The 17563-nt window shown below is 46.9% G+C and overlaps 1 protein-coding gene across 8 annotated transcripts in view; it reads left to right on the top strand.

The window, feature by feature from the left end:
* Positions 1 to 17563, top strand: part of map4k4 (mitogen-activated protein kinase kinase kinase kinase 4) — a 104316-nt gene that overhangs the window by 70671 nt on the left and 16082 nt on the right. For 2 of the 8 annotated variants that reach the window (XM_014173828.3, XM_082969084.1), the window contains exons 14-22: positions 18 to 119; positions 6415 to 6570; positions 8206 to 8454; positions 10198 to 10304; positions 12319 to 12458; positions 12724 to 12821; positions 13737 to 13915; positions 15701 to 15818; positions 16389 to 16685. In XM_014173828.3, coding sequence (XP_014029303.1) covers positions 18 to 119; positions 6415 to 6570; positions 8206 to 8454; positions 10198 to 10304; positions 12319 to 12458; positions 12724 to 12821; positions 13737 to 13915; positions 15701 to 15818; positions 16389 to 16685 — 1446 coding nt within the window. Of the gene's footprint in view, positions 1 to 17; positions 120 to 6414; positions 6571 to 6900; positions 7761 to 8205; positions 8455 to 10197; positions 10305 to 12318; positions 12459 to 12723; positions 12822 to 13736; positions 13916 to 15700; positions 15819 to 16388; positions 16686 to 17563 lie in introns of those variants that run through there. The other 6 variants (XM_082969083.1, XM_045707735.2, XM_014173831.3 and 3 more) reach the window with 6 other exon arrangements.

The raw sequence follows: 17563 nt of genomic DNA, 5'->3' as shown, positions 1-17563 counted from the left end.
TGTGTTGTTATTGTCAGGAGTACATCCGTCGCCAGTTGGAGGAGGAGCAGAGGCACCTGGAGATCCTGCAGCAGCAGCTGCTCCACGAACAGGCCATGTTACTGGTGAGACCAAACTCTGTAAGCCTATCTATCTACTTCTACCCATCTAGATATCTCCCATTATCCATCTGTTCTTCTAATCTTCTAAGTCATTGGATTGTAATTTATGGGTTTCGCTCCGTAGTAGGGTGTTGGAGAATGGCTAGCACGTTTTAGATTTATTAAAGTCACACTACTCTAACTACTCTAACTGTCTCAAGAAAATCTGGTCAGAGTATGTCACAGTATGGCAGATCTGAAGGGAGCTAACTATTGAGCTTGGAGGTTAGGAATTCTCTGGGCCAAGTTGTGGAAGCCAGAGTGTTTATTACAGTTCTGAAGTGATGATGTCATCAGGATGTGTCCTATCTACAGGAAGAGGGGGGTTTCATTGTTTCTTTCCCAATGTTCCTAATTCTGCTGAGACGGTGTGTTAGCGGACCTGCATGGCAACGTGTTTATATTGTGTATGTTGTTGAAGGCCTATGTTCCTCCAGGGGTTTGAGAAGAGGACATTAGATAATGTGAGGATATGATCACTCACATCCTTCCACACCATCACTTAGTTCCCACCACCATTGTGTGTCATCGATTCTGTTCCACGGTCTTACTGTCCCCCACCATGTCTTCTTACTCATCATCAGCTTTTAGCGCAATTCATTTTTCCTTTACATTTTAAACCAATATTTGGGCTATACTGGAATAGTCAATATTCTCAAAGCATTCAAACAGAATAATTGGGTCCCGGTGAAAATGCAAATCCTTTAAACAGTTTCCTGGTTACATGGATACAGCATCTACCATTAAGACACCAGCCCTCATTCTACATAACTCCTTAAATTAGAACAGCACACACCATGGCAAGTTTAGATGATGCACCACCACACCTCCCTGCACTCAGGAGCACACGTGGAAGGAGCTGGAGGAGCAGCGTAAGGCCCAGAAGCTACAACAGCAGGATCAGTCCTACCTACTGCTTCTCCAACAGCAGCCCAAACCCCTGCCGCCAGCCACCAACAGGCCTCAGCCCCCACAGCAACTGTTGATTCAAGAGAGGATCAAGTCCCCACAGCAACTGACTTTTGACCGCAAAGGCCCCGCCACAATCAGAGAGGTGAAACCCAGCTCCGTTGCCATGACACTACTGCTGAATGCTACCATTGCTTGTGCTGCTGCTGTCATAAACAGCTGTTTAAGAATACGATCTACTGTAAGCTGTAGGGTGTGCATCTTTATGTGGGGTGTGTGGCTTGATTGCTGGTGTGAGGGACTTTCACTTTATTGGTCATATTACTATTCTTGCTCAGGATGAGACGACGCTCAACAGTTTCCTGTGTGTATCAAGAATGTTCTACCACCCAAAGGACATCCAGCCAACTTGACACAACTGTGGGAAGCATTGGACTGAACGTGGGCCAGCATCGCTGTGAAACGCTTTCGACTCCTTGTAGAGTCCATGCCCTGACGAATTGAGGCTGTTCTGAGGGTAAAAATGTGGGTGGGGGGGTGGTTGTAAGCAACTCAATATTAGGAAGGTATTCTTAATGTTTTGTACACTCAGTGTATGAACTACAGATACAGCCCTGTCTAAACTACCGACCCATATCCTTTCTACTTTCAAATGACAGTCTATTAGCGTTTCACCATTCCCCAATCTGTCCAATCAAATATTCTAAATATTCAGTGAAGAGTACTGTTTGGGATTTACATTAGCAGACGCTCTTAGCGAGTTACAGTTAGTGCATTCATCTTAAGATAGATATGTGGGACAACCACATCACACACATCACTTCACAATCACTTTATTGAGGAAAAATACATACTTTATCAGCTAAGTCAACGCTAGTGGGGGGGGGGGTGTTTGATGGCACAAGCAGGGAGCCCAGCCGACAGCGTGTTGCAGTAGTCCAGACGGGAGATGACAAGTGCCTGGATTAGGATCTGCGCCGCTTCCTGTGTGAGTTAAGGTCGTACTCTACGGATGTTGAAGAGCATGAACCTGCAGGAGCGAATCACTGCTTTGATGTTTGCAGAGAACGACAGGGTGTTGTCCAGGGTCACGTCAAGGTTCTTTGCACTCTGGGAGGGGGACACCGTGGAGTTGTCAACCGTGATGGAGAGGTCTTGGAGTGTGGAAGCTTTTCCCAGGAGGAAGAGCAGCTTCATCTTGTTGCGCTTGAGGTGGTGGGCCGACATCCAAGCTGAGATATCTGCCAGGCACGCTGATATGCGTGCCGCCTCCTGGGTGTCAGAAGGGGGAAGGAGAAAAGAAGTTGAGTGTCATCTTGTCATCACAATGATAAGAGAGACCATGTGAGGATATGACGTAGCCAAGTGACTTGGTGTATTGAGAAAAGGACCTAGAACCGAGCCTTGAGGGACACCAGTTGTGAGACTACGGGGCGCAGACACAGATCCTCTTGACATCACTTGGTAGGAGCAGCCTGCCAGGTAGGATGCAATCCAAGAGTGTGCAGAGCCTGAGTCTCCCAGCACTGAGAGGGTGGAGAGGAGGATCTGATGGTTCACCTTGTTTTTTTACCTTTATTTAACTAGGCAAGTCAGTTAAGAACAAATTCTTATTTTCAATGATGGCCTAGGGACAGTGGGTTACCTGCCTTGTTCAGGGGCAGAATGACAGATTTGTACCTTGTCAGCTCGGGGATTTGATCTTGCAACCTTTCGGTTACTAGTCCAACGGTCTAACCACTAGACTACGCTGCCGCCCCTGTTTAAGGCAGCGGATAGATCCAGGAGCATGAGAACAGAGGAGAGAGAGTCAGCTTTGGCAGTGCAGAGAGCCTCCGTGACACAGAGAAGAGCCGTTTCTATTGAGTCAGCCGTCTTGAAGCCTGACTGGTTAGGGTCAAGAAAATCATTCTGAGAGAGATAGTGAGAGATTTGGCCAGAGACAGCACGCTCAAGTGTGTTGAAAATAAAAGGGATACCAGTCTGTAGTTTGACGTCAGATGGGTCGAGTGTTGGTTTCTTGAGGGGAGTGACTCTGGCCATGTTGAAGTCAGAGGGGATGCAGCCAGTGGTCAGGGATGAGTTTGAGGAATGGGAGAAGGTCTCCAGAGATGGTCTGGAGAAGGAAGGATGGGATTGGGTCGAGAGGGCAGGTTGTCGGACTGCCGGACCTCACTAGTTGCAGGATTTCATCTGAAGAGAGAAGGAAGAAAGAGGTCAAGGCGAAGGGTACTTCTGTGTGAGTGGGACCATTGGACACAATAGACTGAGTGAATGAGGAGCGGATGTCGTCAACCTTCTTTTCAAAGAGGTTGACAAAGTCATTGGCACAGAGGGAGAGGGAGGGTGTGGAGAATTGAGGGATTCAAACGTGTAAAATAGTTTCCTAGGGTTAGAAGCAGAAGCTTTACATTTAGAGTTATAGAAAGTGGCTTTAGCAGCGGATACAGAGGAAGAGAAGGTATAGAGGGAGTGAAAGGATGATAGGTCCTCCGGAAGTTTTGTTTCCCTCCATTTAAGCTCAGTTGTCCACAGCCCTGTTCTGTAAGCTTGCATTGAGTCACTCAGCCACGGAGCAGGAGGGAAGGGCCAAGCCAGCTGGGAGGAAAGGGGACAGTGTGAGTCATAGGATGCGTAAAGGGAGGAGAGGAGGGTTGAAGAGGCAGAATCAGGAGATGAGGAGGAGAGAAGATTTAGCAAAAGGGAGAGAGGGCAGAAGAGGAGAGAGTGGTGAGAGAGAGAGCAAAGATTGTGATAGCGCATGACCATCTGGGTAGGGGCTGTGGCTAGGGTTGGAATAGAGGGAGAAACAAAGTAGTGATCAGAGAGACCTGGAGGTTGGTTGCAGTGAGATTAGTAGGCGAACAGCCTCTAGTCGTGGGAGGGGACTGGGAAAGGGTCCGTTCAAAAGAGGCAAGGAGGGGAAAGATTACAGATTACATTATAGATTACAACAATGTTAAGCTTGAAATGGACAATTGACAGTGACAGCATGGAATTTAAATGAGGGTGAGTGAGAGAGAAAAGAGAAAAGAGTAGCCCTGTGCCACCTCCACGACGACCAGATGCTCTTGGACTATGAGAGAAAACGTAGTCAGATGAAGAGAGAGTAGCTGGAGTAACAGTGTTCTCTAGGGTGATCCATTTCTCCGTCAGGGTCCAAAAAGTCAAGGGACTGAATGGCAGCATAGTTCCAAACGCTGCCAGAGACCCAGAATTCCACATGGGTCTTGTGCCCATGGTACACTAAATTAGAAGGGTTGCAGCCAAGGGGTGTGGAGCGTCTGTAAAGCCTACAGGGAGAGGAGCAAACAGGTATAGAAAACAAGTACATAGTTGCCAAAGCTACAAAAGACTATGCAGAACAACTCGGCAGAACCATCTTTGTTTTTTCGGCGACGCTCTTAATTTTGCAACGAGGCCGCCGCTGATAGCTCCGGCTGAAAAAACGGGAGCCTGAAGTACTAACACTAGTTGCTAATTTCCTTGTAGAGGTAAAGAGCACACCTCCCGGTACCTATTGCCGGTACCAAATTGGATGCAGTCTATCACAGTGCCACCCGTTATGTCACCAAAGCCTACTACCCATATACTACCCACCACTGCGACCTGTACGCTCTCGTTGGCTGGCCCTTGCTTCATACTCGTCGCCAAACCCACTGGCTCCAGGTCATCTACAAGTCTCTGCTAGGTAAAGCCCCGTCTTATCTCAGCTCACTGGTCACCATAGCAGCACCCATCTGTAGCACACGCTCCAGCAGGTATATCTCACTGGTCACCCCCAAAGCCAATTCCTCCTTTGGCTGCCTTTCCTTCCAGTTCTCTGCTGCCAATGACTGGAACGAACTGCAAAAATCACTGAAGCTGGAGACTCATATCTTCCTCACTAACTTTAAGCACCAGCTGTCAGAGCAGCTCACAGATCACTGCACCTGTACATAGCTCATCTGTAAACAGCCCATCCAACTACCTCATCCCATACTGTATTCATTTATTTAGCTTGCTCCTTTCCACCCCAGTATCTCTATTTGCACATTCATCTTCTGCACATCTATCACTCCAGTGTTTAATTGCTATATTGTAATTACTTCGCCACCATGGCCTATTTATTGCCTTACCTCCCTTATCTTACCTCATTTGCACTCACTGTATATAGACTTTTTGTTTTCTTTTTTTCGACTGTATTATTGACTGTATGTTTTGTTTATTCCATGTGTAACTAACTCTGTGTTGTTGTACGTGTCGAACTGCTTTGCTTTATCTTGGCCAGGTCGCAGTTGTAAATGAGAACTTGTTCTCAACTAGCCTACCTGGTTAAATAAAGGTGAAAAAAAAGCTAATTGCCTAGGAGAGGAGAAACCACTCCCCCTCCAATACAGACACTGATTACAACGGCAACAGTCGCAAATTGCCCTGCTACTTAATCCTGGTTAATGTGTCAACAATCATCTGCAAGTTAATATCAGTCAGCAGTTCCCACACCAAGTAGGCTACTGTGAAGACAGGCAGGACTTAAAGTAGATGGCCCTAGATAGCAAAAAGACGGTACTAGACAACAACCGTTTTAAGACAAAAATGATACTTATCACTCCTGGAGATATCAGGAGTCCTCTGGCTATAGAATGAAGCACAGTTGCTAAATGGAGACAAATGCCTGTTGTCTGATAGAGATGCAGCATCTTGGACATTTTTTAACTGCCCACTTCTTTATATTTATATCCTCTTCAAACGAAATGATTATGAACATAATACTTGAAGCTAGGCCTCCCGGGTGGTGCAGTGGTCTAAGGTAGCTGTGCCACCAGAGATTCTGGGTTCGAGCCCAGTTCTAATAAATGCTGTTGTTGTCGCTATCCTAGAGCTAATGACCCAGTCTGATATAGAGGAGGCTCATTAGGCCTTGCTCTGCTGTGTGTCCCTGGTTCTGCCCTCTAGCCTGACCTGCTGCTTACATTATCACCTGCAGGGAAAGAGTCAGGAGGACAGGGGTCCAGAGTCTGGATTTTGTCCGCTGAATGGTTGAAACTAACCTGTCTCTCCTATCCTCAGGTGCAATACTAAACAGGTCTTGTTTTGTTGACTGTCATTGGCACAGGAGCAAAGCAGGCCTCCTTTGATGCACTAATATATGATGATATATGATGAACAAACCTCCCCTGTTGTTCTTCATGTCACAATATCTCTCTCTGGTTGTCATGTTGTGGTAATGCTTTCTAGTCCCTGCTAGTGTGCCTGTTGTTCTTCATGGTGGTCCTAACTGATCTTACTACTGACCCTCCCACTGCTGCTGTGGCTCAGTCCTCTTTGGCCGGGTGACGGTAAATGACTCTGTCCCTCTCTCTGTCCTGGCCGTCTGTCCCTCCAGGCCGATGAGAGGTACCGTAAGAACATCCAGGGTTCTCCTCAGGCTGCCCAGGTTAAGGTCCAGCCCCCAGTTCCTCCCCGCGCCGCCGAGACCGTCGCTAATGGAAACGCCCCCGTGGCCGCCCCGCCCGCCATGCACAGACCCATGGAAGCCCAGGTAACCACGGCAACCAAGATGGCCTACCGGCAGTAGCTTATTCCTCCGTTCCTCCTTAATTATTTTTCCAATTCCTTCTTCTTTCCAGGTAGTTCTAACAGGGTGGTCTCTCTCGCTCTCTCTCGCTCTCTCTCGCTCTCTCTCCGGGTTGTGTATCAGTAGTGGTGTCTAACTAGCTACAGTAGATGGCTGTTCTTGTGTTCACAATCTGTCTCTTCTCTCCCTCCCTCCCTCTGTTCTAGCCTCCGTTCTAGCTGAATTCTTTCACTGTGTGGAGAAATATGGGCGTTGTTCTCTGTCCCTTAATGATGACATAGTTGAACTTTCTAGTCCCTTACAGATGACAAAGTTGACCGTTCTGGTCCCTTAATGGGTTCCTCCAATGTCTTTGAAACTTCCTGGGGGACAGCCTATCCTCCACCACTGTGTTAGTATCAAGTCCAGGATGCTTGCTTCTGATCTGGCCACTCACTGTTCAATACCAGCTTCACCCACTCACTCTACCTCTGACTGCCTTCTGTATTATATGTGTGTGTGTGTGTGTGTGTGTGTGTGTGTGTGTGTGTGTGTGTGTGTGTGTGTGTGTGTGTGTGTGTGTGTGTGTGTGTGTGTGTGTGTGTGTGTGTGTGTGGTGGGTGTGTGTGTGTGTGTGTGTGTGTGTGTGTGTGTGTGTGTGTGTGTGTGTGAGTGTATGCATTGCCAGGTTGTTGGTTGAGATGATGAATTCTTTATAAAAGTATAGCTGTTACATTGGGACTGTGTGCTAAACAACACAAACACATCCAGAATTAATCTTTCTGTTTTCACAGTGACTCAGTATATTTCTCATCTGCTCAGGGAGAAAGACTCAACCAGCCCAGCATGAATACAGTCATTGTTACAGTTCACCATTCAGGGCAACATTCTTTTTTTGGCTAATGTCATGGTGATTAGATGAAACATTGTTGAATTTGGTGGCAATGATGATGATGTAATTGATTGCTACATTTTTTAGCCATTTAAATGCATTAGTCACTTCACTCGTTAGTGACACGTCATTAGAGACAGATATGAAGCGTGATGACATGGGCTCGTTACAAAAGACTCATTTGTTGAGGGATACGTCTCTTTCTATGGGGCTTCATGTCTGAGGGCTTCTCAGTGCATATTTGAAAGTAATAGGACATGGAATAAATTCAGCTATAAACCTAGTATTGATATGTTCCTATTGGATGACACTCTTCTCAGTTACTTTTCACCAAAAAAGTCTCCTTGAATATGTGCATGCCATATGTGAGTGTGTGTGATTGTCTGTCCATGCATGATGCTAGCTCATCTGTGTATGCCTTGTTCATGTGATCCATGCTCATTCTCACAACTGGTGATGAGACTGAGCACCAAAACAGGTGGCGCTGTCGCTGTCTGTGATGTGAACCAATCAAATCTGTCTTCCTAAGACTTCACATTGGTTGCATGACCGCTCCACCCATTTTTATGCTTTCTGAAGCTTCAGTATCCAATCACTGTCTGCTGCCTGTGTTTGTGGTCTTGTTCTTTTGATGTGTCTCCCTCCTCCTCCTCCCCCAAACCTCCCCCATTCCTCCCAATGTGTCCTCCCCCTCTGATGCACCCCGTCTGTCTATCTGTCTCTGGAAGGTCCAGTGGTCCCACCTGGCCGCTCTAAAGAGCAGCATCGCCACTCCCCCTCTCGTCTCACGCTCTCATTCCTTCAGTGAGCCCATCGTCCCTGGCTTTGCACACCTCAACCTGCGCTCTCAGGAGCAACACCATCAACCTGCACCATCACCATCATCATCATCACCCGCACGCACTGACCTGCAGCCCCACCCCCAGCCTAGGGCCACTCCCCTCGAGAAGGCCCCCACAGACGACTCCCCTCCCAGGGTAAGAACAGGCCTATCCCCTGGCAAAGGCGAGTGGACTGGTAGTCATTCGACGGCTTTACTAGGAAGTCTAAACTGTAGACAGGTAGACTGGTAGTCACTAGATGGCCATGCTGGAGAGGACAATACTGGAGTGAATGAGCAGAGTGACGTTGTCTCAGTAATAGCTAAGATGGGGTGACCTCCTAGAGCTCTGCTGCCCGACCCGAGCCCGACGGGCCCCAACATTATACATCGGGTTAGGGCAGGGTAAGGCTTATTTTTTCATCAGTAACTAGGGTACAGGCAGGGCTCGGGTATCACTAAGTTCATCATTAACATTTTGAAGCTGAGCCGTTTGCTCGTGCTCTGCTGCGCTGTAAAGTCATATCTAACTAAGATCATAAAATGTTGTTAGAAGTGCTTCAACCTAGTCAAATATAAAACAGGAGAGATTATTTCACTGAAAATAATTATGTTACTTGAGTTTTGAGTGAAGAAAAGTAGCTAACTGCTCTCTGTCTCGTCATTGAGCAGAGCAGCCCAAGCAGAACCGTTGCTATGGATACTCTCAGACCCAGAGCCGCCATGGTAAAAGCACATGCAGAGCGAACAGAGTGCATGAGCGATTGACGGACAGAGAGGAGCAGCTAATGGATTTACTAATGGAGGAAGTTATTTCTGATTTCGGGTTTTGGGCAGGGCCGGGCCTTGAATTTGTCAGAATCAATCGGACCTTAATGTCGCGGGCATGGCTCGGGCTCTGACTTAAAATTCATGCCTCTGCAGGGCTCTACCACCTCCTCACCCTGGCCTGCTGAGAGGATTCAGAGAGAGCAGAACGTTATGAAAGGATTAGAGGTCCATTTTCTGTTCTCTATTCCCCTTCTATTGTCTCTCCTCACAGAAACCTCCCTCGTTCAGCCTCCCAGACCTCAGAAGGAGACTGTTTTAAAAATAGCAGAGAAAGAAAGCTGCAGCAGAAATCACTTGAATGCTGAGTGCTTTTGCATCTCAGCATTTTAGAAATGCTCCCAAATGAGTGGGACGCTGGAGGCTATCACAAATGAGGGGTAGGGTTCCGTCTGTTCAAGGAAAATATTCATCATGTTGAAATACAGACGTTGGCCCCTTTCTTTGCCCCCATCTGCACAAATTAGAGGTGGAATTATTGTCCTCTCTTCACATAGGGCCTACCTATCAAACATCACTTCCTCTTTTTTGGTGAGGTATGAGTATGTCATTTTCTGTTCTGCCCCCTCCACTTCCCAAGCGAGCCTCTGTTAGTCTCAAATCAATGTCAGGGTTAGTTAGAATTCCTTCTGAATGGAGTGGCTGTTTGTTCTGTTCTGCTCTGCTCTGGATGCTGCGCCCTGTTCTTAGGCTATTTTCCCTCCTGTCCCCTGGAAACTACTACAGAGGAATGCTAACAAATCAATAATATAGCCTGACAACTGTGTTTGTGTTAAGTCAGGGGTTGATAAGGGAAGAGTGTCGATATAATGCTGTCTTTTGCTGTGTATCAGACCTAACTCTGTTTCAGTGGGATGGCTTTACACAGTGTGGGTATGGGGGGGAACATCATTTGGACATTGTAGAAACGTTGTCGGGACCTTGTAAAGACGTCTTAACAGTGTGTCCAGCGTTTGTGCTCCTGGCACCCCTATGTCACGCTCTTTCATGCATACACACGCGCTCCGAGTGTGTGTGTGTGTGTGTGTGGCCGTAGAGTTTGTGTGAGAGCTGGCATCTGTCTGTATGGAAGGTTCCTGTGAGGACAACGTCCAGGTCTCCAGTACTGTCACGCAGGGACTCCCCTTTCCATGGCAATGCCACGCCTAGCAACCCGGTGAGCCAGAGGAAAGCCAGCAGGTACCTTTTCATGTCCCTCTGTTTCTTTTTCTATCAGCCCTTTCTCTGTATTTCTCTGTCCATCTCTCTGTATTTCTCCGTCCGTCTCTCTGTCTGTCTCACCCTCTATTGTTTTTTCACCATCCCCCTCTCCTTTCCTCTCTTCTCTCGAGTGTTCAGTACTGTAATGTAAAACCTCTTCACTGTGTGTCTGTCTGTTCTCTGTGGAGTCCTGGTCTTCTCTGTGTGTGGATACTGTGTGGGAGGGTTTTATGTAACATTACTCACTGCTCTGCCCTGTGATACATATCCTTGTCTCCTATTTGTGTGTGCACACCTTTTCTCTCTTAGCAATTCTCTATAATGCTGAGCTTCATCTCCTGTGAGACTTTGTGTGCATGTCTGTGTCTATGAAAATGTATGTGTCTATGTGTCTGTCTATTAAAATGTACCGTACCAGGCAAAGGTTTGGACACCTACAGGTTTTTTCTTTTCTTTTTACGATTTTCAACATTGTAGAATAATAGTGAAGACATCAAAACTATGAAATAACACATATGGAATCATGTAGTAACCAAACAAAGTGTTAAACAAATCAAAATATATTTGAGATTTGAGATTCTTCAAAGTAGCCACCCCTTTGCCTTGATAACAGCTCTGCACATTCTCTCAACCAGCTTCATGAGGTAGTCACCTGGAATGCATTTCAATTAACAGGTGTGCTTTTGTTAATAGTTCATTTGTGGAATTTCTTCCCTTAATGCGTTTGAGCCAATCAGTTGTGTTGTGACAAGGTAGGGGTGGTATACAGAGAATAGCCCTATTTGGTTAAAGACCAAGTCCATATTATGGCAAGAACAGGTCAAATAAGCAAGGAGAAACGACAGTCCATCAATACTTTAAGACATGAAGGTCAGTAATTACAGAAAATTTAAAAAACGTTTCTTCAAGTGCAGTCGCAAAACCCATCAAGCTCTATGAGGACACTGGCTCTCAAGAGGACCACCACAGGAAAGGAAGACCCAGAGTTACCTCTGCTGCAGAGGATAAGTTCATTAGAGTTAACTGCACCTCAGATTGCAGCCAAAATAAATACTTCAGAGAGTTCAAGTAACAGACACATCTCAACATCATCTGTTCAGAGGAGACTGCGTGAATCAGGCCATCATGGTCGAATTGCTGCAAAGAAACCACTACTAAAAGACACCAATTAGAAGAAGATACTTGCTTGGGTCAAGAAACAAGAGCAATGGACATTAGACCGGTGGAAATCTGTCCTTTGGTCTGATGAGTCCAAATGATAGATTTTTGGTTTCAACCGCCGTGTCTTTTTGAGACACAGAGTAGGTGAACGCATGATCTCCGCATGTGTGGTTCCCAACGTGAAGCATGGAGGAGGAGGTGTGATGGTGTGGGGGTGCTTTGCTTGTGAGATTGTTGGTGATTTATTTGAATTCAAGGCATTCTGCAGCGATACGCCATCCCATCTGGTTTGTGCTTAGCCGGACTATCATTTGTTTTTCAACAGGACAATGATCCACACACCTCCTGGCTGTGTAAGGGCTGTTTGACCAAGAAGGAGAGTGATGGAGTGCTGCATCAGATGACCTCAACCCAATTGAGATGGTTTGGGATGAGTTGGACCGCAGAGTGAAGGGAAAGCAGCCAACAAGTGCTCAGCATTGGTGGGAACTCCTTCAAGACTGTTGGAAAAGCATTCCAGATGAAGCTGGTTGAGAGAATGCCAAGAGTTTGAAAGCTGTCATCAAGGCAAATTGGTGGCTACTTTCAAGAATCTAAAATATAAAATATATTTTGATTTGTTTAACACTTTTTTGGTTACTACATGATTCCATATGTGTAATTTCATTGTTTTGATGTCTTCACTATTATTCTACAATGTAGAAAATAGTACAAATAACTTAAAACCCTTGAATGAGTAGGTGTGTCCAAACTTTTGACTGGTACTGTATATATTTTGCCTTTATGTAAAGTGTGTGTGTCTGTAATATAAAACCTCTGTCTCTCTCCACAGTGCTGCAGCGGAGCCGCGTCTGCTGTGGGAGCGGGTGGAGAAGCTGGTTCCCAGGCCAGGCAGTGGTAGTACTGGCAGTTCCTCTGGTTCCAGTAACTCCAGCTCTCACAGCGGCTCAGGGGAAAGATTCAGAGCCCGCTGTGAGTCTTATGTTCCCCTGATACACACACACGCATAGTCTCATGAGGAGTTTCTTACATACACACTCAAGACACACACACATAACTATTGTATACAAAGTAGTCAAGTATTGGTAACCAAATGATAATACATTTAGCACCACATTGCAGCATTGGATTACAGTATATGATTCATTAGAGTACATTAGCCATTGAATACACTACAAAAAATTCTCCACATAGCTCTTTAGTTTACTGACCGGTATCCCCGCTGTCCCCCTCTCAGCCTCATCAAAGTCTGAGGGTTCTCCCCTTCAGCGCCCAGAGCATGCTGGGAAAACCCCAGAGGAGAGGAAGGAATTGGTCAGACCTAACCAACCGGTGGTGAGATCTTACCCCCGTAAAACTATTGGACTAGCTGACTAGTGTACTAGCTAGTGTACTAACTAGTGTTGAATGAGGCCAAGTGTTGTGACAATTCAAAAAGCGGTGAAAATAACAGTTTTGAGTGGGAATGATGGTTTTACAATGATCTGACATAGTTCTTTGTGTGTTTCACCCTTTGCGCTGTGGATAACTGGTACTCGTGAATTCTGTAGGGGGAAGTGGTAAGCTAGAGTGAAATCGTGTCTGTTTGTACTGACAATCTCATTGGCTGAAGGGTTCTGTGCTAATGGCTTGCCTCTCTCCTGATTGGTGCTATTTTACTCATGCTCCTTTTAACCTCTTGTCTCCTCCCCCATACTTCTTATATTTCTTTCTATTGGATCATTCAATCTCTCTCATACTTGCAGCCCCTTCCTTCCTTGTATGCTCTGGTCTGGTCTTGTCATCTGATGACTCACTAACCTCTTCCAGCCTTGTGGACAGATTGGAATTATGGCAGCAGTGTGTAATTTCTCATGTGGCGGCAGGTACCCTAGTGGGTACCCCGAGCTGACAAGGTAAAAATCTGTTCTTCTGCCCCTGAACAAGGCACTGTTCCTAGGCCATCATTGAAAATAAGAATTTGTTCTTAACTGACTTGACTAGTTAAATATAAAAATCTCTTTTCTCATCTCCTGTTGGCTTTGCAACTCACCGGCCCACTCCTCATTGGCTGGCGCACCTGTGACTTCACTTCCTCCCCAAGCAGCTTCCTGCATCCTGTCTCCTGCATTTAACCCTGCGAATGACCTGGCAACAAATCCACAACCCGGAAAACGAGAGCTAAAAAAGAGAGAGAGAGACTGAAAGAGAGAGAAAGGGAAGGAAACAGAATTTGACCTCTAACCTCTGACCCCCCCCCCCCCCCTCTAGGACCTGACGGCACTGGCCAAAGAGCTCCGTGCAGTGGAGGACGTTCCACGCCCCCACAAGGTGACGGACTACTCCTCATCCAGTGAAGAGTCGGGGACCACAGATGAGGATGATGACGAAGAAGTGGACCAGGAGGGAGGGGAGGAGTCTACCTCAGGACCAGAGGACTCTCGGGCTGTGTATGTAGAGTAGGACCTGTACCTGAACCCCGACCCTATCCCTGAACCCCGACCCTATCCCTGAACCCCAACCCTATCCCTGAACCCCAACCCTATCCCTGAACCCCAACCCTATCCCTGAACCCCAACCCTATCCCTGAACCCCAAACCTATCCCTACTCACAATGACATCATATTCATTGACCTGGCCAAAGCTTTTGACTCTGTTAATCACCACATCTTCATCGGCAGACTCAGTAGCCTTGGTTTCTCAAACGATTGCGTCGCCTGGTTCACCAACTACTTCTCTGATAGAGTTCAGTGTGTCAAATCGGAGGGCCTGCTGTCCGGACCTCTGGCAGTCTCTATGGGGGTACCACAGGGTTCAATTCTTGGGCCAACTCTTTTCTCTGTATACATCAATGATGTCGCTCTTGCTGCTGGTGAATCTCTGATCCACCTCTACGCAGACGACACCATTCTGTATACTTCTGGCCCTTCTTTGGACACTGTGTTAACAACCCTCCAGACGAGCTTCAATGCCATACAACTCTCCTTCCGTGGTCTCCAACTGCTCCTAAATACAAGTAAAACTAAATGCATGCTCTTCAACCGATCGCTGCCTGCACCTGCCCGCCTGTCCAGCATCACTTCTCTGGACGGTTCTGTCTTAGAATTTGTGGACAACTACAAATACCTAGGTGTCTGGTTAGACTGTAAACTCTCCTTCCAGACTCACATCAAACATCTCCAATCCAAAGTTAAATCTAGAATTGGCTTCCTATTTCGCAACAAAGCATCCTTCACTCATGCTGCCAAACATACCCTCGTAAAACTGACCATCCTACCAATCCTCGACTTCGGCGATGTCATTTACAAAATAGCCTCCAATACCCTACTCAACAAGCTGGATGCAGTCTATCACAGTGCCATCCGTTTTGTCACCAAAGCCCCATATACTACCCACCACTGCGACCTGTACGCTCTCGTTGGCTGGCCTTCGCTTCATAATCGTCACCAAACACATTGGCTCCAGGTCATCTACAAGACCCTGCTAGGTAAAGTCCCCCCTTATTTCCGCTCACTGGTCACCATAGCAGCACCCACCTGTAGCACGCGCTCCAGCAGGTATATCTCACTTGTCACCCCTAAAGCCAACTCCTCCTTTGGTCGTCTCTCCTTCCAGTTCTCTGCTGCCAATGACTGGAACGAACTACAAAAATCTCTGAAACTGGAAACACATCTCCCTCACTAGCTTTAAGCACCAGCTGTCAGAGCAGCTCACAGATCACTGCACCTGTACATAGCCCATCTATAATTTTGCCCAAACTACTACCTCTTCCCTACTGTATTTATTTATTTTGCTCCTTTGCACCATATTATTTATATTTTAACTTTGAACTTTCTTCAAATAACAAATCTACCATTCCAGTGTTTTACTTGCTATACTGTATTTACTCTGCCACCATGGCCTTTTTTGCCTTTACCTCCCTTATCTCACATCATTTGCTCACATTGTATATAGACTTATTTTTCTACTGTATCATTGATTGTATGTTGTTTTACTCCATGTGTAACTCTGTGTTGTTGTATGTTGTCGAACTGCTTTGCTTTATCTTGGCCAGGTCGCAATTGTAAATGAGAACTTGTTCTCAACTTGCCTACCTGGTTAAATAAAGGTGAAATAAAAATAAAAAATATATTACAATGACATTTGAGCGTGTGATTGCGGTGAAGGAAAATGAATGTGATTAGAACAATCTCTTCCTGATTCTCTGTTTATGCCACCTCCACCTCCACCTCCAGCTCTTCGAGGCTGAGCAACGGTGAGACGGAATCGGTGAAGACTATGATCGTTCACGAGGAGGGCGAGAGTGACGCTAAAACCACACCCTGTAAAGATGGCACTCTGATCGTCAGACCGGTAAGGCCAACACCCAGGCCACGCTGACCACCTCTCTTATAACAACATATCAGTCACACACTGTAAACCTTTGTAGTTATTTTATTGTGGTATTTCATTCACTCATTTGTCCCTTTATGGTTTATCCACTGTGTTTAATATTGTGTTGGACCTTGCTTTGTTATTTGTTCTCTCATTGTTTACTTTGTGTTGCTGGTGAAGCCAAGGGGTCAGGGTTAGAATGGAAAGGGCTTTGTTAACCTGAAGAAATGCTCCTACTCCCAGTATTAACCACCGGTTCTCCCATTGGACGACAGCATAGACCTGCAACAGATTGAACATCATAAAATGGCTCCAATAAAGTCCTAGAAATAAGTTAGCGTAAAATTACACTTTTGGTCTCTGTTATTGACAATTCTCTTTTACTTAATCCCCAAATGAATGTGTCTGAAGTCTCTTACAGTAGTAGACTGTAGCTTCAGTAGACTGCTTCAGTAGACTAGTCTTCCCTTAACACAAGTAGCCAATAGAATCCCTCCTCCTCAGGGAAAGAAACTTAGACCCAAAGTTTGCCCCTGTTCTTACTTCCAGAGTGCAGGTGACAGCAAAAAGCGACCTGTCTCCAGCCCTGGTCAAGGCCCTGTCCTTGGCTTTGTCCCCAGCCCCGGGCTGATTCACCCTGCCCTCCAGGGCCACCCCGGTCTCCAAGGCCACCAGGAGAGAAATGGCTTTGCAGGCCGCATTCACCTCCTGCCTGACCTGATCCAGCAGAGCCACCACTCCCCCTCCTCCTCTGCCTCCTCCTCCCCCTCCTCCTCCAGCCTGACCAGCCCCACCATGTCAATGTCCCCCCAGAGCCCCCTGGACAAGCTCAGCATGATACTGGAGGTATGTCCCTCTTAGCCTCCCTCTGGCCCATGGTCCCTGGTCCTCCCTCAGGCCTGGGTCTGTTATGAACTGGTTGCATCTGGTGGTGCTCTCTCTCTCTCTGGCCACCTAGTGGTGTTCTCTCTCTCTGGCCACCTAGTGGTGTTCCTTCTCTCTGGCCACCTAGTGGTGTTCTCTCTCTCTCTCTCTCTCTGGCCACCTAGTGGTGTTCTCTCTCTCTCTCTCTCTGGCCACCTAGTGGTGTTCTCTCTCTCTGGCCACCTAGTGGTGTTCTCTCTCTCTCTGGCCACCTAGTGGTGTTCTCTCTCTCTCTGGCCACCTAGTGGTGTTCTCTCTCTCTCTCTCCCTTTCGCTCTCTGGCCAGCTAGTGGTGTTCTCTCGCTCTCTGGCCACCTAGAGGTTATCTCTCTCTGGCCACCTAGTGGTTATCTCTCTCTGGCCACCTAGTGGTTATCTCTCTCTGGCCACCTAGTGGTTATGTCTCTCTGGCCACCTAGTGGTTATCTCTCTCTGGCCACCTAGTGGTTATGTCTCTCTGGCCACCTAGTGGTTATCTCTCTCTGGCCACCTAGTGGTTATGTCTCTCTGGCCACCTAGTGGTTATGTCTCTCTGGCCACCTAGTGGTTATCTCTCTCTGGCCACCTAGTGGTTATCTCTCTCTGGCACCTAGTGGTTATGTCTCTCTGGCCACCTAGTGGTTATCTCTCTCTGGCCACCTAGTGGTTATGTCTCTCTGGCCACCTAGTGGTTATCTCTCTCTGGCCACCTAGTGGTTATGTCTCTCTGGCCACCTAGTGGTTATGTCTCTCTGGCCACCTAGTGGTTATCTCTCTCTGGCCACCTAGTGGTTATCTCTCTCTGGCCACCTAGTGGTTAT

The sequence above is a fragment of the Salmo salar genome, chromosome 25 (assembly GCF_965601325.2).
Source record: "Salmo salar chromosome 25, fSalSal1, whole genome shotgun sequence".
In the NCBI taxonomy this organism is placed as follows: Eukaryota; Metazoa; Chordata; class Actinopteri; order Salmoniformes; family Salmonidae; genus Salmo; species Salmo salar.
This window is presented reverse-complemented; position numbering and strand designations above follow the sequence as displayed.